The following is a 25,470-nucleotide window of genomic DNA, read 5'->3' as shown; positions in this document are numbered from 1 at the left end:
GTGTGTGTCATTTCAGAGACACCGTGTACCAGTGATGCATATGCCACCATAGGCTTGGGGATTACAGTGGTTCAGGCAAGAGTCTGGAGGCGGTACCAAGCCTCTTGGATCTGCGAGATTGTCTTTGTTTTAATGTTTTCATAAGGTGCCTGTCTTGTGAGTTTCCTGATACCTTCCATTGCTAGCCCTGACCATAAAACAGAGGGCAAAATGGAAGTCGTGAACCTCAAAAATTCATTCACCCTGGCTTCGGCTTGAACTAGTTTTTATTTTACCTAAAATCAGCTGCTCTTTCCCAAAAACTGCACAGTAAAGAGCTATGCTCATAAGTAGGCAATGGCAGAGAAAAGTTTGTTTTTTCTCTATCTTAAATCATGGGCAAGTTACAGGCAGTCCCCGGGTTAGGTACAAGATAGGGACTGTAGGTTTGTTCTTAAGTTGAATCTGTATGTAAGTCGGAACTGGCATCCAGATTCAGCCGCTGCTGAAACTGATCAGCAGCTGATTCCAGGAAGCCCGGGGCAGAGCAACTCTGCCTCGGGCTTCCTGTAGTCAGCCGCTGGTCAGTTTCAGCAGCGGCTAACTTGGGGACACCTGGGGCAGAGCAGCTCGGGTGTTGCTGGGTTGGTCCAGTAGCGCAGCCGCTCCTCGGCGCTACTGGACCAACCCAGCAGCACCCCAGCTGCTCTGCCCCAGGCATCCTGATTCAGCCACTGCTGAAACTGATCAGCAGCGGCTGAATCAGGACTCCTGGGGCAGAGCAGCTGGGGTGCTGCCGGGTTGGTCCAGTAGCACCAAGGAGCGGTGCTGCGGGACCAACCGGCAGCGCCTTACCTGCTCTACCACAGGCCCCGGGCTTTGCTCCATGTCTCCCTGGTCTGCTGGGGGGGGGGGGGGGGCACTAGCTGCGTCCCCCCCCAGCAGACCAGGTTGACGCGGAACAAAGCGGCGGAGGACCCGGGCCGGACCGTGGCGCTTCCAGATCAGCGACGCGGTCTGGCCCGGGTCCTCCGCGGCTTTGCTCAGCGTCTCCCTGGTCTGTAGACCAGGGAGACGCCGAGCAAAGCGGCAGAGGACCTGGGGCCATACCCGCGGCCGCTTCCAGATCAGCTGGAAGCGCCGCGGGTCCGGCCGGGTCCTCCGCGCCTTTGCTCAGCGTCTCCCTGGTCTGCAGACCAGGGAGACGCTGAGCAAAGCTGCGGAGGACCCGGGGCCGGACCCACGGCTGCTTCCAGATCAGCTGGAATCACCGCGGGTCCGGCAGCTGATCTGGAAGCGGCCGCGGGTCAGGCCCCGGGTCCTCCGCTGCTTTGCTCCCCATCTCCCCGGTCTGCTGGCTCCCCCAGCAGACCAGGGAGACGGGGAGCAGCTTTTCTCGCCCCGGAGGAGGCGGGCAGCGGGACCAGGTGTCCCGCTGCTCCAGTCCTCCGGGGTGAGAAAATCCCCGTTCGTAACTGCGGATCCGACATAAGTCGGATCCGCGTAACTCAGGGACTGCCTGTATTTCACTGGTGACAGACCAAAACTGCTCCAATTCTGAGAGGAGGATTCCCCCACCACCACTACACATCCTACACTGTTACATTTTACCAGCGGCTAGACTAGGCTTAGTCTTGAACAGCCTTCTGGAGGTTATTCAGCAGCTGACTGAGGTTTCTGAAGAAAAGCAAGGATGTGTGCCCAAGCTTGTAGTTAGCTCTTCTCATCATCGCCATGAAAGCAAGTCTAAGAGGTCAGTTGTAGTATTCAACACAAAGCATCTGATTGTAGTTCACATCAGGTCAGTCTGGTAATGTCAATTAGCAACAGTTGATTGTACCGGTTGTGTTTGACAAGGACTAATAGAAGGCCCATCACTTCATGGAATTATCAATTGCTACACAAAAAGCTTAAACAGCACACATTTACCAGTGCGTCCAGTCTAGAACGAATGTCTGATATGTAGGGAATACCAAAATACTAAAAAGTTACATGCTGCATGAGATACAAAGGGTCTGGTCTAAAAAATATAAAAGGAAAATAAATATATTTTAGGACCAGCATCGTCCAATCTGATCTAGTTTAGATAGTCAGGTGGGGAGGGAAAAATACATCTGGGACATAAACAACCTCTAGAGTCCATTCCTGCAAAACCTCAACATCACAATTAGTTTATGTCATGTCAGTGGAAATATTTTCATGAGTCAGGGTTACTCACATGATTAAGGCTTTGAATTCTGTAACAACCTTCGCCGCTCGACAGGGTCACAAATCAAACAGATCTTGTATTCAAGCCAACACCAAGGGGCAAGAACAAAACCAAAGGTATCAAACTTGGCAAGCATTGCTGTCTCCAAACTCTTAACACTGGAAAAAGCACAGGGCATGAATCCTATCTGAACAGGAGATGTTCGAGGATATCATTTGTTTAACACCAAGATGTTTATAGTTTCGAAACATTCATTATAAGATGCTCTTGTCCAAGGGCCAGTATACTCTGCAAGGACATTAAAACACAAGAACATTTCTTTGTTTAATGCTTTCCGGTGGGTTTTTCCCTTACCCACAACATCACTTGAACTACATTCTATTAGGTGTCCCAGGGTGAATACCGGACCCTGGCAACCCTACTTTAGGTAGGTAGAATTCATACCTGTATTTTATGGAAAGAGATATCCTGCTTTCAGGTGATCAGCCAGCAAGGACCAAACCCTTATATCCTCGTTCAGCTTTTGATTCTGTTTTCACTCAGAAGTTTTGTCCAAGCAGAAAGAGAGCCAACATTTTGTGTTCTAAATTTTCTCTCCAGAGAATCATCTGCCATGCAACAGTAACCCACACACCTTCTGGGTGTGCTTCTGTCCCATCCTGCGGTTCTTACATCACTTACAGGGACAACAATGAGACTGCCCTACAGCCTTAGCTGACAGCCAGATGGTTTTTAACTCACACAGTAGAAGCTCTTACACTAAGCTCCAGAGTCCCCAGGTTCATGCAGTTCCACCCACAGATGACCGGGGTCTGTTGGCATTACACAACATTGAAAAAAAATGCCTTTTATTTTAGGTTCTTGAAGGGTCAGGGGGAAGCATCCTGTTAAAACACTATCAGCATTGGGCAGCACTGAATGCCACTTTTCAAGGCGCCCTGCACAACCCATCCTGTCCATAAGACTGGAAACAGACATCCCTAAAAATGTTATCTCCTTAGTGCACAATAGGAGGACTACTGGAATGTTTATTATAGATAAGAGTTAAACCAAGGATACTCTATTGTTGTCATGACTCTGAAGAAGTCTGCAAACCCTTATATGTGGTCTGGGGTCTGAAAACATATAGAAGTCACACAAGAATGAGCCCAAACTAAAATGAGTTTAAAAAGCACAATTCGGAAGTTGGTTTTGCAGTATTCTTTTCCCCTTTTTTAGAATTCTTCAAAAAGTGGTATGTAAATATTGTTTAAAATAACCCTCCAGTTCCTCATAAATAAAACCATAATTCATTTAAGGAATGTAACATTTAGATAAAAAAATTGAAGAGTTAATATTAGTGTCACAATTTTTAAAGCATTTTTGACCATGTAAGTTGGTTCAAAAATTTTGACCAGCTCTGACTTGAACCTCAGAAGTGGACACTCCCAAACTTTGGAGGAATTAATTGGGCTTGAACATTAAGTTTCAGACCCATCTCCCATGTATAATTATCACCTGGCTATGCTGTGTATGTAGCCATGAAAGTAATGCCCTATATTTTCAGTATACTGTACTTTTACATTTCTAACTAGTCCACCATACTGCTCTCCAATTCATGCAGCGTGTAACAGAAGACACTCAGCATGCTCTAAGGTACACAGTACTTTTGTTCTCTTTTTATTATTTTCTTTAGTCTCCAGGAAGCATATTATCTCGAGAAAGGCAAACTTAGTTGAAAATCAGATTGATGTATAATTATCTTGCTTCCAGATAAAGATTGCTAAAGAAGGGCGTGTAATATGACATTGAGACTTTTTCATCTACATGCCAAAATCCATTTGTGTTCGGCCAAAAAACAAAACACCACCAAAGAACAACAACGAACAAAAGCCCCAGCATAATATAAGGAGAAACTGGCTGCTAGAACTCAAGAGTCAATAGTTATGAAATACTTTCCTTTCTGGCTGTTACTGCCTGTGCATTTGTTTTGGATGGGTTGGTTGATTAATCTTGATGTTTCCTTGTCAAGGTCACTAGGAGGACACCATTATTCATGCCATGTGCCCTTGTTCAAAAGCAAATTCAGAGCACTTTCAAGAGGGTGGGGGACCTCAAGCATTCTGCGGGTGTATTCACCAGCATTTTTGTTTTGTTTAACACGAGAACTCACTTAACTGTGGAAATCATTTAAACACAGAACAGACAGTTCTTGGTTATCCTCTCCTGATGAGAGAGGCTCCTTACTTGAATGCAGCTTACCTTTGATGCTGGTTTCCACTCTTAATTTTTCACCCCTTTTGATTAATTTAGCGCTCAAAGGTTTCAGATTGACAGACCAATATCCCAATGATACAATACGTTTGGTGACTGGGACTCCAGGCAGGCACAAGAATCCACACCAGCAGATCTGCTTGCAAGATCCAAGCCTAGAGAGACGTCCTCCAGCCATAGAGTCATTATAGGCAGCGGCAGTTCCAGCTTTGCCACATTCTTCTACCACCAGCCACTCCCCGAGTTACGACCACCTCCACTTACGACCATCTGCACTTACGACCAACGCGGCCGTAAATGCGGATCCGAGTTACGAACGGTGATCCGCGCTTACAAACAATGCAGTCGCCATGTAACTCTATGGGATCCGAGTTACGAACACTTCGAGTTACGGACAAGTGTTGGTCCGTAACTTGTTCGTATCTCAGAGAGCGGCCGTAGTGTCCCTCACAGTTAGAACACACTGATCTCTAATCTGTGAACAGTTTTGAAAGAAATGAATTATTCTCAGTTCTTTTGCTCAAGATTTTCATGGAAACTTTTCTAAGATGTGAAGGTTGTTTAGTTTTGTGGGCGTTTTTTCCATAGAAAACCTGGGAAAAGTTTGAACAAGGACATTTTCCATGGGAGTTTTAATTTAAAGCAGCGGTTCCCAACCTTTTCCAGATGGGGACCCATTTTGACCATTCAGAAAGACTTGGTGACCCAAGGCAATTCAAAAACGGGGGAAGGAAAGCGGGCAGAGCTACCTGGGGAGACACTTGGCGACCCTTTTGAAATGTAATGGTGACCCATATTTGGGTCCTGACCCATAGGCTGGGAAACCCCGATTTAAAGAAAGGCCATTTATTGCTCATAAAATAACGTTTCTGAACCATACATTGTAACTAGCTCTATTCAAAAGAATGCCTGGAGAAAACACCCAGCCACATCTCTTCCACAGAGCCATCGTCTACTACTTACACCAGTGTGTTTATCCCCTCCACCTCTGTTTTGTAAACACCTGGGCTGTTCCATGCCCAGAGCATCACAGGCTTAGAAGGACTCCCTCTGCAAAGACACCACAGCCCAGAGCAGGCACTAGCGCAACTATCACCAGACCTGTTCTCTCATCCGGGAAGGTACCACATGGAATCAGGGACTGGACATCCCAGACTGCCTCCTGCAGGTCCGAGCCCCGCTCCTCTTTATAAGAGTGGCTCCACTGCACAGGCGAGCATAGGAGCAGGAGACCGAAGCAGGAGCCCTGGTCAAGTTTGTTTCTCTCTCTCTCTCTCGGGCAGCTCTCTCTCATTGGTGGGAAGCTGTTTTGACACCAAACAAACTTGTTTCAACAGCCAATACAAACAGAGCAATTGGGAGCTGGTGTCAGAATCCAAACAAGCCTGAAGGCAGAGCAATGATTTGCAGAGCCAAACCCAGAGCTGGGGCAAGGGAATTCAGGGGTCAGGGGAGGTGCGGTAGCACCCAGGAAGCCCCTCGTGTCCATGACAAAACTTTGATTGCTAAAGGGGGTGCTCTCTCATGCCCCTCCCCTGCTCTTCTGGGTGGCCCTCCCTGTACCCACCACTTGCAGGCACCAGTGGCCTAGAGGGAGGGGGGGTATATGAAAACAGAATAGGACTGGTGATCCTTATTTAGGGGTGAAGGTTCACAGGAGAAAAAACATCAACCATTCAGAACCTAGATCACCCTTAAAAGTCCAGTAGTCTCTTTCCCCTACTTATAGAAGAGTAGGTGGGTGCAGCAGGAGAGCACAATACAGAGCCCCCTGCCATGGCCTCAGGCAATTCACTCAGCCTCTCTGCCTCAGTTTCCCCATCTCTAGTCACCTGTCTGACAGTGTTGGAAGGATGAGTTACTCTTGTAGCTAGAGAGTTCTACACACATGCCAAGTTTTGAACTCCTGGTTGGGCCCTACGTGCCAAATGCTAAGCCAGATTCACATACTTCTGCCTTGGGTGCTTTGGTTTTGTTTACTTCTTGTCTCTACCAGACTATTGCAGACTAGCTGCTGGCAGGGTGAGGGGAGTGAGGAGAATAGGGGGGAATCAGCTGTTCCACAGTGGAGTCTTTCTCCCTCCTCCCCTCAAACAGAGGGCTCTCTACTCACCAGCCACAAACACCCTCTCCTTCCGCCCCTTCTTTGCTGCCATGCTGCACAGTGAGCAGCAGCCAGCCAGGGGGCTCAATGAGAGGGAAGGAGAAGTAGCTTCTGGACCCCATTCCACAAAGAAGACAGCAGCAGAAAGAGTGTCAGTCCGTACGACACCTGCAGTACCTGGCCCTCCATCCATACAAGCACCAAGCGCACGTGGGAATCAAGTGATCGCAGTCGGTTTCATTTGTCCATAGACACATGAGGGCAGAGTAAATGGGACAGGTCAGAGCTGTGGATCCGTATTACATCCAGCTGCTGTGATCCAGGCAATACAAGCTCATGCATATTGCAAAGAGCAGGTTGAAGGTGTGACAAAGCCTAGCCTTGATCGTTCCCGCCATGGGGTGCCGGACTCACCTTCTGCCCTGATGTAACGTCTACATCCCAAAAAGCAGGTGCGCACATTCGCCTCATCTAAACTAATCTCTCAACTCTCATCCCTAGCTCATTCCCTTTCGCTCTTGCACCAGCACCTGGTAGCTTTGTTTTATATACGTTTCATCCTGCATGCTCTCCACCCCAGTTCCCCTCGTGTGATATTTCCCTCGCAGGAACAGCGGCCATCAGTCACGCTTCCCTCACATGCACCAAACCAGTGCAGACAAACCCTACTCACCCATGCGGTAGGGATCACATCCTAAAGTGCTCCATGGGACCCACTGTCACCAGCAAAGCAGGATTTCTTGCCATCCTTTCTAGTCTAAACACACATTCCCTGAGCACATTCAGGCCGGCAACCGAGAGCAAGCGTACCGGGCGAAGTGTGATACAAGATGGGCAGCTTGATGGTACCGATTGGCATATATTTGGCCAGAGTTCTCTTCCTTGCTGCTAAGAGCTAGAAAAATAAGACGGACCATTTAGCATACAGGTTAGACCTCCCTGGTCCGGTACTCATGGGACCTGACTGGTCCTGGATGAGAGATTTTTTCCAAGCCAGGGAAGGTCATTTCTACCCTCAACTCCCACTGGACTTCCCCCCTGACCACAGCTGAGCAGCGCTTCAACTCTTGGTCTCTGCAGCCCAGCTGAGCCACATGCCAACTCCCAGTCCCCGGGCTCCTGGCCCCTCCCACAGCGTGCCAGAACTCTCTGTCTGGACCATGGATGTTGCCGGATCAGAGAGTTCGGGTTTATAGAGGTGCCACCTGTACTAAAGTAGGAGCCTGTTCCTAGGACAGACCTGCCGACAGGGGGAACTGCCCTGGGGCCTGGAGATTCAAAGGAGTCTGGTGCTCCCAGCCGCCACTGTCACTACTGCAACAGAGGCGGCAGTGTCTCCATGCCCCTTTCAATTGCCAACCGAGTGCCATGTTACGCAGCTTTGAGTGCTGGGGTGAGCCCATGCCACACTCTGGGTGGCACTAAGGGCTGTCTGCCCTCGGCTATTGGCTCGGCTGTCATGGCAGATCAGTCACAAGCATAGTAAATCCATAGTATGGGACATCCATGTAGAGAACCCAAGGTAAATTAAATGCCCATCCTACAAGTAGATCCATGCAGGCTCACCCTCCTTCCTGCTCTGATAGGATTGTGGTTTAATGCCCGTCATGATGATTTTAGTCCCTCCCTGTCCATTTGAGCCCAGCTTTGACCCTCAAAAGGTACAGGGCATGGTGCTTGTTCTCCATGGCCCCTTACTTGGGAGGTTTTACAACCAGGCTGGGAAAAGCATTCGAAAAGATACCATGGAGAACAATCCTGCACGGCCCAGGGGATGGGCAATTTATTAAGCGTCACAATACTTGTGGGGAACATATGAAATGATCCAATTAAGTAAAGAAGTCCAGCTGCTGCTTTGCTTCCCCCTAGAGCAGACCTGGGCTCAGTTTGCAAGACGTGGTCACTCATGGCTTGGACTCAAAGCATTGCAAAGGCAGCAAACTTTGGCTTAGGGAGAGATGGGGCACTCAAACAGCAATTTTTCCAGCTACAGCGTGTGTCTGGCAACCTATGGGGTTAGGAAGATGGCACCTAGCTACAAGGCAAAGTGAGGCATGTGAGGTGCACAATAACCAAGAGAAGTGGCTGACTCTTGCTGCCTTTCTTCAAACACTTTGCAAGCTCTTTGGGGCATGCACTGTCTTTTTGCTGTTACTGAGGGTCTACTGCCTGGTACAACAGGTACTGATGCCAGACTGGGCATTGTAGGCTCTTAGCATAAAACAAATTGAACAACAAAGATGAGGCTGACACTCCAGGGACCCACTGGAGTAGGGTGCCTGCCCCATCTTTCCTTTCTGACCCAGCTAACAGATCCTAAAATTAGCTAGTGACTTGAGTTCTGGATGCTTCACGTTGCTTTAGGACAACAACTTCTCTATTGTTTGCCCAAATAAAAGTCATGGAGCTTAATAAATAGCCTATGTTCATGGAGGAGAGATATGAGCAAAGTTTTTTCCTTTAAAAAAATAAACAGGTGTCTGTAAAGCAATTATCTCCCTTATTTGCAGGCAGGGAAGGAAAGCCTGAAGAGTTTGATCACATACATTTAAAAAGATAGGAACATAAATAACCCTCTATGTGACTGAACATGGTGTCAGACCTGGGACACTTCAACTTAGTGGGTAAAGCAACAGAGAAGCCTATGCTGGTTTTGGGGACCACACAAATTAGTCAGGGGACCTGCCACGCCTGGGCTGTAACTTTGGGAGACTTTGTGCCATGCAGCTATGGCTCAGAGCCCTAATGCCAGTAGCCAGCCCACCAGCCAGTTTCATCAGCCCACTTACTCTGTTTTCAGCAAACATGAGTGTTTAGCCACCTAAATCAATTTTGAAACTGGGACTGCAGGTAAAACTTTCAAAAGTGCCTCTCTCATAAGCTGCTTTGGTAAAACTCTTCCAGCCTAGATCAGAGACACGGCAACTAAAACGATCAGCTAGAAAGATGTATGGAAGCCCTGAGGAGATGTTGTGTTAGCAGCTCGGTATCACAGCTCAGACTCTGAGGTTGACACGGCTGTCCTTCTCTCCAAGGAGTATCGAGCAAAACAAGGATTTCAAGGTTTGAAAAGCAAACAGCGACTAAACAATGAAGAGGGAGCTACGTTCGGCTTGAGGTGCCCATGTCCCAGGAACTGGTCATTTTATTTAAATACATTTTTCCCTTAACTTGGGAAGTTTGGGAGAAGACAGTCACAGCCCATGCTAAAAGTCCAAGGATGTTTATTAAAAAGAAATGGATTTTTATAAAAGACAAGTTTGGAAATAGAAAAGGGGTGTCAGAAAATACCTTAGAAGAGACGTGTATGTAAAATATATATATATATTCCCCTGCCTTTGGCATTTGCATTTTCACACCAAAAGCTATGAATGGGACACATCCAGCCTACTTAATTAGCTTAATTAACATAGGTCCTACAATTGACAGGTTTTGGTGGTGTTATATTTACCATGGATTCTGTCATTTCCACACTACTTATCTGATGAAGTGGGTTTTGCCCACTAAAGCTCATGATCCTATATATTTGTTACCCTCTAAGGTGCCACGGACTGGCTCATTGTTTTTAAACATTACAGACTAAGACCTCTGAGACTTAGAAGGGACCAATTCTGGTCACGGGAAAATCCCAGAAGGAAGAAAAGTTTTGCACAGAAAGAGTGGGGGCCCCTAGACAGTTTGTAGCCACAAGCCAATAGCTCTTTTAGCCATTCCATTTTAGCTTCTTTTCGTCTTTGTTTCTCTTTTCTCCCCCCCCCCCAATCAAACTGCATTCACCGCCTGATTAATAATTACAACACAGCCAGAGCAGGCAGAGGGTGACAGCAACCCTCCCTCACCCCACACTGTCTGAGCTCCCCATACCTCAGCTGCTCTCCCGCAATCATCACCTCTGCCCGGTGATGTCTCTCCGTTGCTTTCTTCTTCAGGCTGTTGCTGATACTCTCCATCCCGGCTCAGGCGCACATCAGAGGTAGTAAAAGCTTAGTGGTGCATGGAGAGGGCTGGCGCAAACCGCTGCCTCCCAGCCCCAGGGAACTATTCAGGGAGCTCTTTGACAGCTGCAGCTGACTTCCCATTGACTTTCCTGCTTCTCTGTTTACAGTATGTGCGACTGCCAGAGTCAACTGATTAGCACAGCCCGGCTCCACTCCTCCTTAGCAAAGCTAGGGCACCTGGCTTAGGCTGGGAGAGAAAATGGGAGGCAGGAATTCAGGAGCACTCAGGGGGCTGTTTGTAAAGGATGATTACCCCCTCCCCACTCCTCCTCCCCCCATATCCTTTATACAGAGTCCTGGCTGCATAACAAGTAGGGGCCGGTACCTGATGTTCTTGTCCTTCAGCAGGTCATTTGGAGGCGGAGCCTGCTGCAATCTGATTCTTGCTTTGGGTTCCTCCCTTTCTCCCTGCAAACTGCCTTGGGAATGAAAGAGCCCCTCTGTTCTACCTGGGGGAAGCCAGCTGGCTGCTCCACCGGGCTCAGCACCCTAGCATTGTTGCTGCCCGTGGCCTGCAGCTGCTTTCACAAACAACTCTAAGGTTGAGGAGGAAGGTGTGGTTTTCAGTAGGCTGTAGAACAGCCAGAGGGCTGCTAACCCACAAAAAAAAAAAAAAAAAAAAAAAAAAAAAATCAACCTGGGGATGCACACAAGTGAGAAGCAAAAAAAAAAAAAACCCTTCACTGACATGGCCCCGACTGAAAAGGAGAACGACACAAGCCACTCCCTACCTTCCCATTGCACACCAGAGCCTAGGAGGGCTCCGACTAGTAGATTTTGTGTGCTCCAGCCCAACGGGGGAGGGGGGGAATATAGGGACTGGAGCACCAGCATGGGCTCCCCAACATTGGGGGGAGCCCTGTGCCTCAGAGGCTGGATTCTAGCAAGTCAGGGTCCACAGGTTCCCCACCTTCCTAACCCCAGAGGTTGCCCCACCCCTGCTGTACAGCGAGGCTCTCCCCAGAAAATCGGGGGGGGGGGGGGGAACTGCTCACTAAGAAGCTGAAATAAGCTGAGCAAGATCAGAGATGGACCCTGCACGAGGGCAAGTCACAGGAGTAAGTAGTTTGGGGTTAGTGACAACAGCAACTAACCACCATGTGACAGACAGGGTCAGGCTTCGCCCCTGATCTTCCCTCTCCCAGCAGGGTTGGTGCCCAAGGGGATCCTCGCCACTGCTAGAACAAAGGCTCAGGGTGGAGTCATCCACCTGGAGCCAGGGCTGGACCGAGCCATTCCGGTGCCCTGGGCAGACAGGTTAATTGCACCCCGGGTTGGGGGAGGGCACATGGGAGCAGCCATGGGGGTAAGGGCGCTGCTGGCCAGCGCTGCAGGGGTTAATGCAGCCCCCACCCCGGGCGGCCGCTGCAGGGTGGCCACTGGGAGCTGCTGCAGCCTGCGATCCGGGAGCCGGGTGCACGGCGCCTGATGGCAGCTGTAAGGGGTGCTATGCGCTATGCGCCCCTTACAGCTGCCATCAGGCACCCCTCCATAGGTTGGCGCCCTGGGCAGCTGCCCGGCTAGTCCATGCCTTAATCTGGCCCTGCCTACAGCATCCAGAAGCAGCTTCTAGAAGCCACAGGGACCTGCATTCCCCAGGAGCGGTGGGATACAAGAATAGTTTAGGACACACGTACAAGCTACTGACACAACAGGCTTCCCCTGCCAGAACAAGCCTTGCAGTCCCCAGGAGCTGGCACCTCGCAGAGGGTACTTTGTGCCCAGCATACGCACCTTGACAACAACAGGCCCCAGCGTGAGAATTAAAAAGGAATGTGCAAACTCATACCTCCCGATGCCAACAGGGCCCTTGCGCTCTGCTGCCGGCTGGGGACAAAGTCAGTTGACTCTCATGTGAAACACTGAAGCTGCTTTCCAAAGGCTTCATGAGGCAGGAGCTGTGCACTAACGTACAGGCAAGCCACACAAACAGGTCAGGGAAAGATCTGCCTGAAATGGTGACCCTTGACTAGGCAACAAGATGGCTATGTCTACACTCGCGGCTTCTTGCACGAGTAATATGCAAATGAGGCTAAGCGTGGAATATCGCCGAGCCTCATTTGCATACCTAATGAGCCGCCTTTTCAGAAGAGGCTCTTGTGCAAGAAAGAGCGTCTACACTGCCCATTCTTGCACAAGAAAAACCTTCTTGTGCAATGCCGTTCTTCCTAAAAAGTAATAGGAGTAACGGCATTGCGCAAGAGGGTTTTTCTTGCACAAGAAGGGGCAGTGTAGATGCCCCTTCTTGCGCAAGAGCCTCGTCTGATAAAAAATGGCAGCTCATTCGATATGCAAATGAGGCTCGGCGATATTCCACGCTTAGCCTCATTGGCATATTACTTGCGCAAGAAGCCGCGAGTGTAGACATAGCCGATGTGTTCTCACCTCTGGATAGTTCGCATTTGTCAACTAACGTCTTCACTAGGATTGGCCCTCACAATAATGGAGCCTGCCTCGGACTAATTTTGAGTCTCCCCTGTAATAGGGACACACTATTTCGATTTGGTTATTTCAGGAGTCATTTCAAATTTAGTTATTTTGAAATAATTGCCTAGTGTAAACATGCCCTCAGAAATCACTGCACCTCCATGTTTGGCCTCTTCTCGGTCAGACCTGCTGGAGGCACTGCAAATGTCTCCAGCAATTTCGGACTATGGCAAGTCACACGTGCTCCAAGCCCTACATGCATTAATAAGAGACGGACTCGCTGTTCTCAACTGCTCAATTTCCACTCCCCCCCCCCCCATCTTGGATTTTTTTCCCCCTGAAGTAAGAGAGGATGAGAGCTGTCAGCTCTGGAGTAGGCCCCATTTGTTCTCTGGAGATGTGAAAGATACCATGATCTATTCTTGTGTTGTTGGCCAGTATTAGAATCATGGAATACTAGAACTGGAAGGGACCTCAAGAGATCATCAAATCCAGTCCCCTGCCCTCATGGCAGGTATTACCTCTCCCCCACCTCCCTCACTTGCATGCTGAACACCAGAGGCTGCTGAATTTCTGTGCTGTATTTAGGATTTATGAAGCATTGGCCTGAAAGTTTCTATGTAAATATACCACTAAAGGCCCTGTATTTCACTAACCCCCTACCTCTTCATCCAGGAGGGCTTGGTCTGTCTAGAATCTAGATGGCTTGGGCTCTATGTATATGTCCCCTGCCTTAGCAGAGGTTTTATTCATAGCATGGATTACGATCTACAATGTTACTCCAGTGCAGACACAAAGGCTACGTCTAGACTGGCATGATTTTCCGCAAATGCTTTTAACGGAAAAGTTTTTCTGTTAAAAGCATTTGCGGAAAAGAGCGTCTAGATTGGCATGGATGCTTTTCCGCAAAAGCACTTTGGCACGGACGCTTTTCCGGAAAATCTAGACGCAGTTTTGTGCAAGAAAGCCCTGACTGACATTTTCGCAATCAGGGCTTTTTTGCACAAAACAATACCGTGTTGTCTACACTGGCCCTCTTGCGCAAAAGCATTTGTGCAAGAGGGCCTTTGTCTGAACGGTAGCAGCACAGTATTTCCGCAAGAACACGGACAATCTTACATGAGATCGTCAGTGTTCTTGCAGAAATTCAAGCAGCCAGTGTAGACCGCTGGCAAGTTTTTCCACAAAAGCAGCTGCTTTTGCAGAAAAACTTGCCAGTCTAGACGCAGCCCAAGCCTTTAGCAATGTGTACTCCAACTTACTCCATGTCTTAGACCACCATATTCCCCTTTACACTTGTCAATACCATTCCTCCTGCAAGTCAGAAGGGAACCGGACATGCTCCTTCGACCTGGTCGCTGGGAATCGGGCATCTGGTCTCCCTGCAAGTGATTCCAGTGCCAGACAGCCCGGAAGTGAAGGACTTGAGCTCTGAACCACTGCAATGACAGGCCAATCAACATCTCACAGACCACTGAACTAGCTCCCATGCTGTAACACAATGGGTGGTTTCATTGATAATTTGGCGATTTGTACTTTTATTGGAAGGTGTTCAGGAATATGGTCAGAAATGACTTAACCATGTGCCAGCAGCATCCTGGTTATATGGTCATAGAAGATCTAAACGTAAACCTTGTATCCAAAAATCCATTGTAGTGCCTCCCCTCAGCCTAAAACATCTCTCAAATTGAGATGGTCCTTTTGAGTTATAATTTGACATATCAGGCTACGGCATTCATTGATTTCCAATTGTTCCACTACATGCAACAATGATGAAATAATTAATAGACTGCAGTCATTTCTATTTCAGTGTCTCCAATTAAATTCCTATGGGGGCTTGGAGTATATCCTTGGGGATGGCGGGGAGACTCAGCCTTAAGATAACCAGATGTGTCCCCCTTTGACTTGGTCCTATATCTATTTTAGCTAATGCAGTCCTCCTCCTGACATAGTCAGGACTGCATAGATCTGAATGCAGTTCAGGAACCTAAAATCAAAGTCACTCACCTAGAATCAAATCCCCTAAGTCCAAAATCAATGTTCATAAGGCCTTTCCTCATACAAACAGGCACTACTTGCAGTAACACTGTGTATGATTTGTTTTTTGCAGGTCTTAACAAGTAAGTAGGCCCTCGTCTTGCAAAGACTTAACACTCATGCTTAATTTTGTGCACATGAGAAGCCCTACTAAAGTTAAGCATGTGCAAGATTGGGATCTAATTGTCAATAAAAAGTAAACACACAAGGGTCTCTCACCCATGCCATAATATTTGCTTATGTCGTGCCACCTGTTTTGGCCCATCAACATCTACTCCCAGGGAAGGTTACACCTCAGCTACTGCTGGTCTTTTCCATCAATACTTAGACAAATTGGAGGATTGGGCCACAAGAAATCTGATGAGGTTCAACAAGGACAAGTACAGAGTCCTGTACTTGGGATGGAAGAATCCCAAGCATAGTTACAAGCTGGGGACCAACCAGTTAAGTAGTAGTTCTGCAGAAAAGGACCCGGGGGTTACAGTGGATGAGAAGCTGGATATGAGTCAACAGTGTGCCCTTGTAGCCAAGAAGGTTAATGGCATATTAGGTTGCATTAAGAGGAGCATTGCCAGCAGATCCAGAGATGTCATTATTCCTCTTTATTCGGCTTTGGTGAGACCACATCTGGAGTATTGTGTCCAGTTCTGGGCCTCCCGGTACAAAAAGGATGTGGACGCATTGGAGAAGGTCCAGCGGAGGGCAACTAAAATGATTAGGGGGCTGGAGCATATGACTTATGAGAAGAGGCTGAAGGAGTTGGGTTTGTTTATTCTGCAGAAGCGAAGAGTGAGAGGGGATTTGAGAGCAGCCTTCAACTTCCTGAAGGGAGGTTCCAAAGAGGATGGAGAGAAGCTGTTCTCAGTAGTGACAGATGGCAGAACAAGGAGCAATGGTCTCAAGTTGTGGTAGGAGAGGTCCAAGTTGGATATTAGGAAAAACTATTTCACTAGGAGGGTGGTGAAGCACTGGAATGGGTTACCTAGGGAAGTAGTGGAGTCTCCATCCCTAGAGTTGTTTAAGTCTTGGCTTGACAAAGCCCTGGCCGGGTTGATTTAGTTGGGATTGGTCCTGCCTAGAGCAGGGGGCTGGACTTGATGACCTTCTGAGGTCTCTTCCAGCTCTATGGTTCTATGATTCTAGGATACTAACTTCTTTTCCCCAGGTAGAGGCAACACTCAGAAATAATGCTATTCCATCTGCAAAGGCCAACAGAACCACCAGGAAGTAGTTAATTAAAGTTGCTGACATTGGATGTACATGCAGTCTTATTCCCTTCATCTCAGACAGGAGTGGAAAATAATGGCTGGCAGACAAGCAAAAACCAAGACTGACGTAAAGAAAGAAAGAAAAAAAAAAAAAACTCGCAAAAGAAAATGCGGGGGCCAGGGAAGACAGGCCAGGGAGTGAGCCACATCAGCTAGGGAGATGTTTTGCTTCAATTAGATGCCTAATAAAGCCGCAGCAGTAATACACCAGCTGCCAGATTTAATTAGATCAGCGTAGGCAGCAGTTCACCATACAGTAACTGCAAACTGGATAGCTAATATCCCCACCAGAACACTATCTCTGTGACATTGATGATTGAGTGGTGTTCTTTGATGGAGAACACAGCCATCTGCCTGAACTAGGTCATTAAACTCAACCTCACCCCTTGGGCACTTCCATGGCACAGCTACAGATTGAAGTTTGCAGCTCAGGCCCATCCCGTTTGTATGTTTGTTCTGAGACCAGCACACTACATTCAACTCCGGCATGTGCCAGGGAGATCCAGATCTCAAAAGCATGGTTATATTCTATTTCTAGAAGAATGGGACCAGGAGGAAAGGAGAAAATGAGAGCCACTTTTGCTATCTTAGGTTAGATCCCACTACCAAGATAGACTGTGGCCTTAATGCAAACTTCAATTCAGTTCTTCACTGCAAGAATTGAGTTTGATGAAAGCTCTTCAGCTGAGGACAGGCTGAGCAGCTAGGCTCCATTCACCCTGGGTGTAGTCAGTTGTTTTATGCTGCCTGATAGCTTACTGAGGGTGTTTCTTTTAAATGATTGAGATGAGTCAAAGAGAACATCCCAGTCATTCATAAACACAAGCTATTGATTTATTAATAAATACATACATTGGTTGATTGGATTTCCTGGTGACAGACTAAGCAAAGGAGAGAGACTTCGTGAGTGGGACAGCCAGAAGGGATGCGTGATCTTACATGCCAGTCACTCACAAGACCTAAGGGCTGTGTCTAGACTGCATCCCTTTTCCGTAAAAGGGATGCAAATTAGACATATCAATTGCAAATGAAGCGGGAATTTAAATCCCCCGCTTCATTTGCATAAACACGGCTGCCGCTTTTTTCCCCCGCTCGGAGATTTATCAGAAAAAAGCGCCAGTCTAGACTGGGATCTTTCAGAAAATAAAGCCTTTTCCGAAAGATCCCTTATTCCTTATTTTAAGAGGAATAAGGGATCTTTCGGAACAGGCTTTATTTTCCGAAATATCTCCGTCTAAACTGGCGTTTTCCGGCAAAGCTCCGAGCCAGAAAAAAGCGGCAGCCATGTTTATGCAAATGAAGCGGGGGGGATTTAAATTCCTGCTTCATTTGCAATTGCAATGTGTCTAATTTGCATCGCTTTTACAGAAAAGGGATGCAGTCTAGACACAGCCAAGAAGTTAGAAAGACAACAGTTGTTTTGGATACTCCAGACCCTCATCCTCAATGTGCTTAGGAGTCTAACTACCACAGGTTTCAATGGGAGTGGAGTTCCTAAATACATTTGAAGATCTGAGCCCTAGTTCGTGCCCTTGGGATTCGTCTCGTGTTCTGTGTAACCTAGTCTAAGATGGCCCCAGACATGCAGTTTCTACAACTTCCCTTTGGAGGCTGTTCTGCAATTCATTGATCTCCTGCTCAGGCCAAATTCATTCTTGGTATAACTATACTGGTTTGAGTAGCATTACACCCCAGGGAGTTATCTGATTCTTTTAGCTCAGATCCTTCATTTAGCTGCATAACTTCTGCTCAGCCCCTCCTCATGCCACCTTTGTTAATGCTGCTTCTTGTTCGGCATTCACACACTTCCGCTGGCTGTCGATAGCTCTCACATTCCCCCATTAGCTATAGCAGTAGGCATGCTATTACTCCAGCTTATGTTAACCTTTCCACCCATGTTAATCCCCTTAGGCCTAGACTCTCCCTTGTGGTAGTCCTCCTTCACCAAACATCCTTTCTGATACCGAAGTGCCCAGAAATACAGTATTCTGAGTATGGCTCCAACTCAGGGCTCCTGAGATAATTCTTCTCTCTCTGTTACAATTGACTTGCTCACATCAAAGCAGGCCCAGTTTTGTGGTGATACAGAGTTTGCGGTGTGGTATCTAAATAATCTATTTTCAAAACCACAGTGCACTGTATGCATAATGAGAGAGCCGAAGAGAACGAGAATCCGCCAGAGCCATAAGAACTTACTCCCCTTATCTCCCAGAGAGTCCACTCCTTTAGTTACAATTAACAGGCTGTTTTCTTTTTCCAGAAGACTAAAACATTAGCAGAGCGTGAGAAGCAGAACAATCAGCTCTGTTATCCTCTAGTATATCCAACTGCTTAACAACCAATGGCTTCATCCAGTCCATAGAGACAGCACAGAGACTGAAGAGAGTGCAAACCCACTAGAGATGTTGTATCCTTGACTTTAAACGGAACTACACCAAGGATGGATTCAGACATTTGAGAGAGAGGTGAGTGCTTGGGCCCTGATCTATAGAGGTATCATTGAAAAAGTGGAAATTAGGCAACTAAAACCTCTTCAAGAGCTGAGTCTTAATCTGACAGGTTTCCGTATGCCTTGCTATTAAGACAATGAGGTTTCCTGCAGTAAAGGTCAAATTCTGATACCCTTTACTCATGCTGAGAGCTCTCTTACATGATAAATAACCTTTCTGAAGTAAACCAGTCCTGCTCAAGGTGAGTAAAGACACCAAGATCAGCCCCACAGTGTATGACTGTGTCTAAGGTTGAAGAGTCTTTTATTTAATGTTACATCTGATGGCGCTATTGTAGATTAGAGGGGAATTCCCGTAGGCCACGTCTCCACTTGCCGAGTTGAAGATTGATCTTCTGGCATTCAATTTAGTGGGTCTAGTAAAGACCCTCTAAATCAAACCCTGAGGGTACCCCCGGTCAGTGCCAGTACTCCTCGCAGTTGTGAGGAGTAAAGGAAGACAACAGGAGCATTTGCTCCCATCCATCTCCCAATGTGAAGATGGCGCTAAGTTCAACTTAAGGCATGTGGACTCCAGCTACGTTATTTACCTTAAGCCGACCTTCCGAGTCTAGTATAGGCCTGGCCTTAATGATTAAATAAGACTAGTGGTCTGAATCTCATTTATACTAGCACCCCTCTGTGGTGGGCTGGTAGTGGCAGTGTAACTGCAATTTTCATCCACTTCCAGAGTGGCATGAAGGGGTATTCATATACACGAGAACCAGCCCTATATCCTTTTCTCCATTTGTCTGAGACCTAGTAACCAGCCAACAGGGATGGTGCACCCGTATTACCACAAAGGCACCAACTCAGATAGGTATCAAACTTGAGCTTACTTCCGAAAGATCATGCAAGGTATCCATCCTAACTCGGAAGGTGAGCTGTGTGCCATTCACTGTTAAAAGCAACAAGAAATCAGCATACAGAACCCCAGGTTCTCGGCAGCTTGGGAGGAATCAGTGTGTTAAATTACTATCCAAAATACATGGTTAGAGGACTGCCCATATCCTGTCCCTTATTCCTCTGGCATGTTGTCCTCTAAAAGCAATTAGTTTAATCTTCCACTCTTTGTTACTGAATCCTACCAGACACATTTTGGATCTCAGCTTCTGGGTAATTTGCTTCTTAAGCTGTGAAGAGGCAGGCAACCTTCAGAGAGAGGCAGCTGTGTGCATGCCCTCAAAAGAACTGTCTATGATGCCGGGCTTGGTAGATTGTGTCTGCTGGCAGACCCAGATGCACAATTCTGAATCCTATAAAGAAGATGGATTTTTAAAAACACTTTGGCTACGTCTAGATTGCATCCCTTTTCCATAAAAGGGATGCAAATTAGACGTATCGCAATTGCAAATGAAGCGGGGATTTAAATCTTAAAATGAGCGATAAGGGATCTTTCGGAAAAGGCTTTATTTTCCGAAAGATCCGTGTCTAGACTGGTGCTTTTATCCGGCAAAGCTCCGAGTCGGAAAAAAGCGGTAGCCATTTTTATGCTAATGAAGCGGGGGGATTTAAATCCCCTCTTCATTTGCAATTGCGATAAGTCTAATTTGCATTCCTTTTACAGAAAAGGGATGCAGTCTAGACAGCCTTTTTGTATGAAACCAAAATAGACCTTGAAGGAGTGAAAGTATTTGCCAGGACATAAGAATAGCCATACTGGTCTGATCAATGGTCCCCCTAGCCCAGTAGCCTGTCTTTTGATTTGACCTGTGCCTGATGCTTCAGAAGAGATGGACAGAACAGGGCAATGTCAAGTGATCCATCTCATGTTGTTCAATCACAGTTTCTGGCAGCTGGAGATTTAGGGACACCCAGAGCATGGGGCTGCATCCCTGCCCATCCTGACTAATAGCCATTGATGGCCCTAACCTCCATGAACTTCTCTCATTCTTTTTTGAACCCACTCATACTTTTGGCCTTCACAACATCCCCTGGCAATGAGTTCCACAGGTTGACTGTTGTGACAAGAAATAGTTCCTTTGGTTTTAAACTGCTGCCTGTTACTTTTATCGGGTGACTCCTATTTCTTATGTTATGCAAAGGGGTCAATTACCTTTCTTTGTTCACTTTCTCCATACATGTGTTTTTCCAGGAGAGGCTCTCTTTTGTGAGCATCATGATCTCCAAGCTCAGAACACAGCATATTTAGAAACCATTCTTTTATCATCACCTTTCTCTGGGATCAAATTCTCAGCATTGTTTATTGAAGGGGAGGATGCTGTACTCTACATCTCTGATGAATCACAGGGTACGTCTAAACTACATGGTTCCGTCGATGGAGCCATGTAGATTTGTTGTTTTGGCAAAGGCAAATGAAGCCGCAATTTAAATGATTGTGGCTTCATTTAAATTTACATGGCTGCCGCGCTGAGCCGACAAACAGCTGATCAGCTGTTTGTCGGCTCAGCACGCTAGTCTGGACGCTCCCCTGCCGACATCAAAGCCCTTTGTCAACAGCCCCGGTAAACCTCATCTCCCGAGGAATAACGGGGCTGCCGACAAAGGGCTTTGATGTCGGCAGGGGAGCCTCCAGACTAGCGCACTGAGCCGACAAACAGCTGATCATTTAAATCGTGGCTTCATTTGCCTTTGCCTATCTGTCTAATCTACATGGCTCCATCGACGGAGCCATGTAGTTAAGACACCCACAATGTGTTCTCCAAGCTACCCAGTTAAACACGGAGAGGAATCGTTCTCCTCTCCTGTATAACAGTTTTATGCCTGCATAAGTGTTGACTTCAAATTATTTCACACACACCAGTGTAAATGTGATCGGCCTTATTGATACGAAGTTTTGCATCCATGGCATGCTTCATGTCTCTCTCCCCTTTAGCCTTCATTGCTAAGGTCAGTGGGATGAAAACATGGGAGGAGATTCTAGGCTGCATCCCCAAAGGTGTCGTACTCACAGCACAGCCCAGAGACTACAAGGAGGCTTTATTCCACCTTTTGACCTTCCTTATTCCCGGCTAATCCCTCTGGGAGTCCTGGGGACCTTGGCATAAAACAGAAGGGCTTTAATTTCCATTGTGTTTTACCCAAAGCAGCCTGGGGCTGCTCTGTGCTGACAAGCAGCTGAGAGTCCCCAGAATTACATACCGTATGAAGTCCCCTCTCCTTCCATCAACATAACCCCTGAACCAAGGTAGCCTGCATAAGGCAACCTATGGCCCTTCTTTACTGTACCTCTGTAATTCTCTGCTCAGTGGGTAAGCTTGGTCCTCTTCTGTACCCAAACCACAGAGGATATGGGTCTGCTTCAGCCTCCCATCCCCATTCTAGAGGCTTGGAATTTAGCTCAAACTGAAGGAAATCATGTCTAGAAATGTCTGGTTCAGTCCTTGTGATGTCTCTCATGTTGGTGATCATCATATCTGCTCCAGAGAAGTTCTTTCTTGGATTGCTATGGCTTTTGGAGCTTCAGGGGCCAGCTCCAGCAGCATACAGGGGCTGGGCAGAATTCAAATGAGTTCAGAATTTGAATGAACTCGGTTGTTTCACCAAAACCCTTTCTTCCCGTAGCTACACTGAGCAGAAGGAGCAATGAAACCTTTTACTACATAAGCCAGACCTATGCTGGTTTTCGTCTCACCAGTAGGAAAGGATTTCCTTTATGCTAATGAAGGAGTCATAGACGTGTATCCAGTTGGCTAAATAACTCTTCAGTGATTACATTGGCCTTGTCCAAGCCAAACAGTGGTGTAAGTCTGGCCAGGCAAATAAGAGCAATGATGGACTGTTTGCATTAAAAGGCTCTTTATATATGTACACACACACACAAACCATAGTGCCCCCTGTTGTAACCTGTGTCCCACTGACCATGCTGCATCCTATACTCAGGGAAACACCGACTCCCCTTGTACACCTGGACAGGTTCAGAGAAAAGCCAAAAATCCTGACCCATGCCTTAGGACTCCTTTAGTAGGGGCACTGTCTTCTACTGTTGCCGGCAATGGCACAACATTTCAAGTCACCTATGTGAGTTTGGGGCTCATGAGGGACTCTACAATCTAATGCTGTCAGGGAAGGACTGGGTTTACTGTTACCCAGCACGGCCACTCCGTTCGTTGTGACAGAATATTGGGCACTGAGAGCTTGGGACTCCCTCTCAGACCTTCCTCAGCCCCAATCCCCCCGTTAAGCCAGTGCGTATTACGTTAAGCTCCCCTTCCCTTGTGCTCCACCTAAATACAAAGCTCATCAAGAGAGCCAGCTCTCCGTGTCCAACGACTTCCATTTTACTGACATCTCATCCTGCTACGTCATCTTGTGTATGTTGCGAAACAATTACCGGCAGCTGACTGACTCTCCTCCCTCCCCCTTGACCAAAATCTGCTGCTGCCAGTGGAAACTTATGATTCTGACCTAAGTCACTCTCAAGCACGGCTTACGGATCTGGGCAAACCCTCACAATGACACCCAAGCCAGGGAACCTACTTACCCTCCACTCCCGGTAAGAAGTTATGGTCCTCATCACCCTGTAACCAGGTTACAACCCTGACATAGTTAGCTCTTGTTTACAATACACAACTAATATATACACCACAAAGCTATGCCCCATATTGTAAACCATGCCGCCTTCTTGTGGTAGTGCAGAATAGCATTTAGATCCTATTTGCTTTTCTTCTTCGCTGCACTGTTCTTCCCTCCAGAATTTATACCAAAACCAACAAGTTAAAGAGGGAAAATATTTAGGGCAAAGCTCTAAGGCAGAGACAGAGAGAAAAAAAATGGTTTTGCTGTTATGGTAACAGTTTAAGATACGGCAACACTTGCCAACCTGTTTAAAACAAATTGTACAAGCAGGAAAGGTTTGTTGCTTTTCTAAATTCCCTTGTGTAAAGGGCCATCTGCATCTAAACTAAACATTCATGTATTCACTTAACCCCACAAAAAACAAGGAAAAGGAATTGCTGACACTCCCCTTGTCTACACTTCCCGGTGGATCGACGCTGCAGGGATCAATCCACCAGCTGTTGATTTCGATCTCTGAGCGCGCTCTTATTGACACTAATACTCCATCAAGGCAAGAAGAGTAGTCAGCATTGACGGGAGAGCAGCCCCCACCCACTTTATCACACGCAAGACACTGGGGTGAGTATTGACTTCTGCTGAAGTAGATCGACTGTGCTGGTAAGTGTAGACAAGGCTCTTCACCAACCTGTAAGAATGCAGTTCCTGCAGGGACCAAAGTGGGCCCTTTGCCTGAACTGGGACCATTAGGCAGCAGCTCAGCACAAGGAGGCCCTGATGCCTGAAAAGCTCATCGTAAGCACCTGACGGAAGAGGCACTGTTACCCCCAACACAGATATCCTGACCATTCCCATGCAAGAGTCACTATCTTTCAGGAAGGGTGATCTTTCTGAGGAGCTATAAAGCTCAGTCCCTCACAAGTCTGGTCGTTAGTTAGGGACAAGCTATCAACAAAGTCACAAGGTTAGGGCCAAGTGCAGTTGCCTGCAAACACGTCCCCAATCTGCATGTACAGAGACTAACTGCCTGCCCACTGGGATTCACACATTGTCACTGTCCACTTGGTCTTCAGCAAAATACAGCCCATTGGAGCCCATCATCTTTTTCATAAAAATAAGGGTGTTAACACCATGAACAAATGTACCCTGAAGACACAGAACTACATTCTTTTTACCTCAAGAAATCCCACTACAGTTTCATCATCATCTTTAATCCACACTCTGAAATGTCGTATACCGTGGAAGGGCACTGCTAGGCATATGTTAAGCTCCACCCCAGAGCTGGCTACATTTCAGCAGTGGGTAACATAAGCCTCACATGCCAGGGGTGGGCAATAATTTTTGATGGGGGGGGCACTTTAAAATTTTGGTATGAGGTCAAAGGCCGCACTTTTCTATGGAGGGGATGCAGGGTCTGGGATGGAGGTTGGGTGCAGAAGGAAGCTTGGGGTAAGAGTAGGGGTACAGGACGGTATTCACAGCACAGGAAGCTTCCCGCTGCCCGCCCCCCCCCCCCCCAAAGCACAGAGACAGATAGAACAGCCAGCTGCTCTGAGCCCTGAGGATGCTCGCTACCCATGAGTCCAGTGGAGTGGGTCGTGGGCCAGATTGAAAGGCTTGGTGGGCCAGATCCGGCCAGGCTGTATCTTGTCCATCTTGTTTATACGCCTTACCTCTCTTCCCCTTCTCGCACACACAGATGTTGTGATGTTTAATTAGCTATCAGGCCCACAAATGGCACATACTATCCGATGCATCATTTGGCAATCCTAGGATATGATGAATATGCATACACCACTGCAAAAGTCATTTAATTTAGGCTTCCTCTCCAGGGGATGACTTTTTCCATTTCAGAGGATTAGTAACCAAATCAACTCATTAGAAATACAGAAGAGACAGAGAAGCCCCTGGGTAACGCTGGATGTCTTATTTTGCAGCTCGCTATTCTTCAAGTTGTTACATCAAAGAGAAGCTTCCAGCACCTCTGTTCTATGTTTGAGTGGGGATGAGGAACACTCAAGGGAATTGGATGAGCTCGTTCATAAATGATAACTGTGTGAGTCATCAAAAAAGGGGGGAATAAAGGCTTGCTACGTCTTTTATTTATGCGATGGTGCTTCAGACATAATGCAGAGGATGCTGCAGACTCTGTCAAAGGCATCCTTGTCAATGACTCTAAAGTTTGGATTATTATGTCTCCAAACTTCGTTCCACACATTACAGCTCAGGGC

At 47.3% G+C, this 25,470-nt stretch overlaps 1 protein-coding gene across 10 annotated transcripts in view; it reads right to left on the bottom strand.

Annotated features, from left to right (window-relative positions):
• Nucleotides 1-25,470, bottom strand: part of LOC102449711 (DEP domain-containing mTOR-interacting protein-like) — a 61,526-nt gene that overhangs the window by 30,457 nt on the left and 5,599 nt on the right. Inside the window, exons 1-2 of one of the 10 annotated variants that reach the window (XM_075901053.2) lie at nucleotides 10,410-10,818; nucleotides 2,198-2,261 (exon numbers count right to left, since the gene is read on the bottom strand). The exons of 1 other annotated variant lie outside the window; for it this stretch is intronic. In XM_075901053.2, the coding sequence (XP_075757168.2) occupies nucleotides 2,198-2,199 (2 nt within the window). In that variant the 5' untranslated portion in view covers nucleotides 2,200-2,261; nucleotides 10,410-10,818. Of the gene's footprint in view, nucleotides 1-2,197; nucleotides 10,303-10,409; nucleotides 10,822-25,470 lie in introns of those variants that run through there. 8 more of the 10 variants (XM_089769728.1, XM_006132499.5, XM_014578266.4 and 5 more) reach the window with 8 other exon arrangements.

This window comes from Pelodiscus sinensis, chromosome 17 (assembly GCF_052426305.1).
Source record: "Pelodiscus sinensis isolate ZL-2025 chromosome 17, ASM5242630v1, whole genome shotgun sequence".
Taxonomy (NCBI): Eukaryota; Metazoa; Chordata; order Testudines; family Trionychidae; genus Pelodiscus; species Pelodiscus sinensis.
Note: the sequence above shows the minus strand (reverse complement) of the source record. Positions and strands in the feature narration are given on the sequence as shown.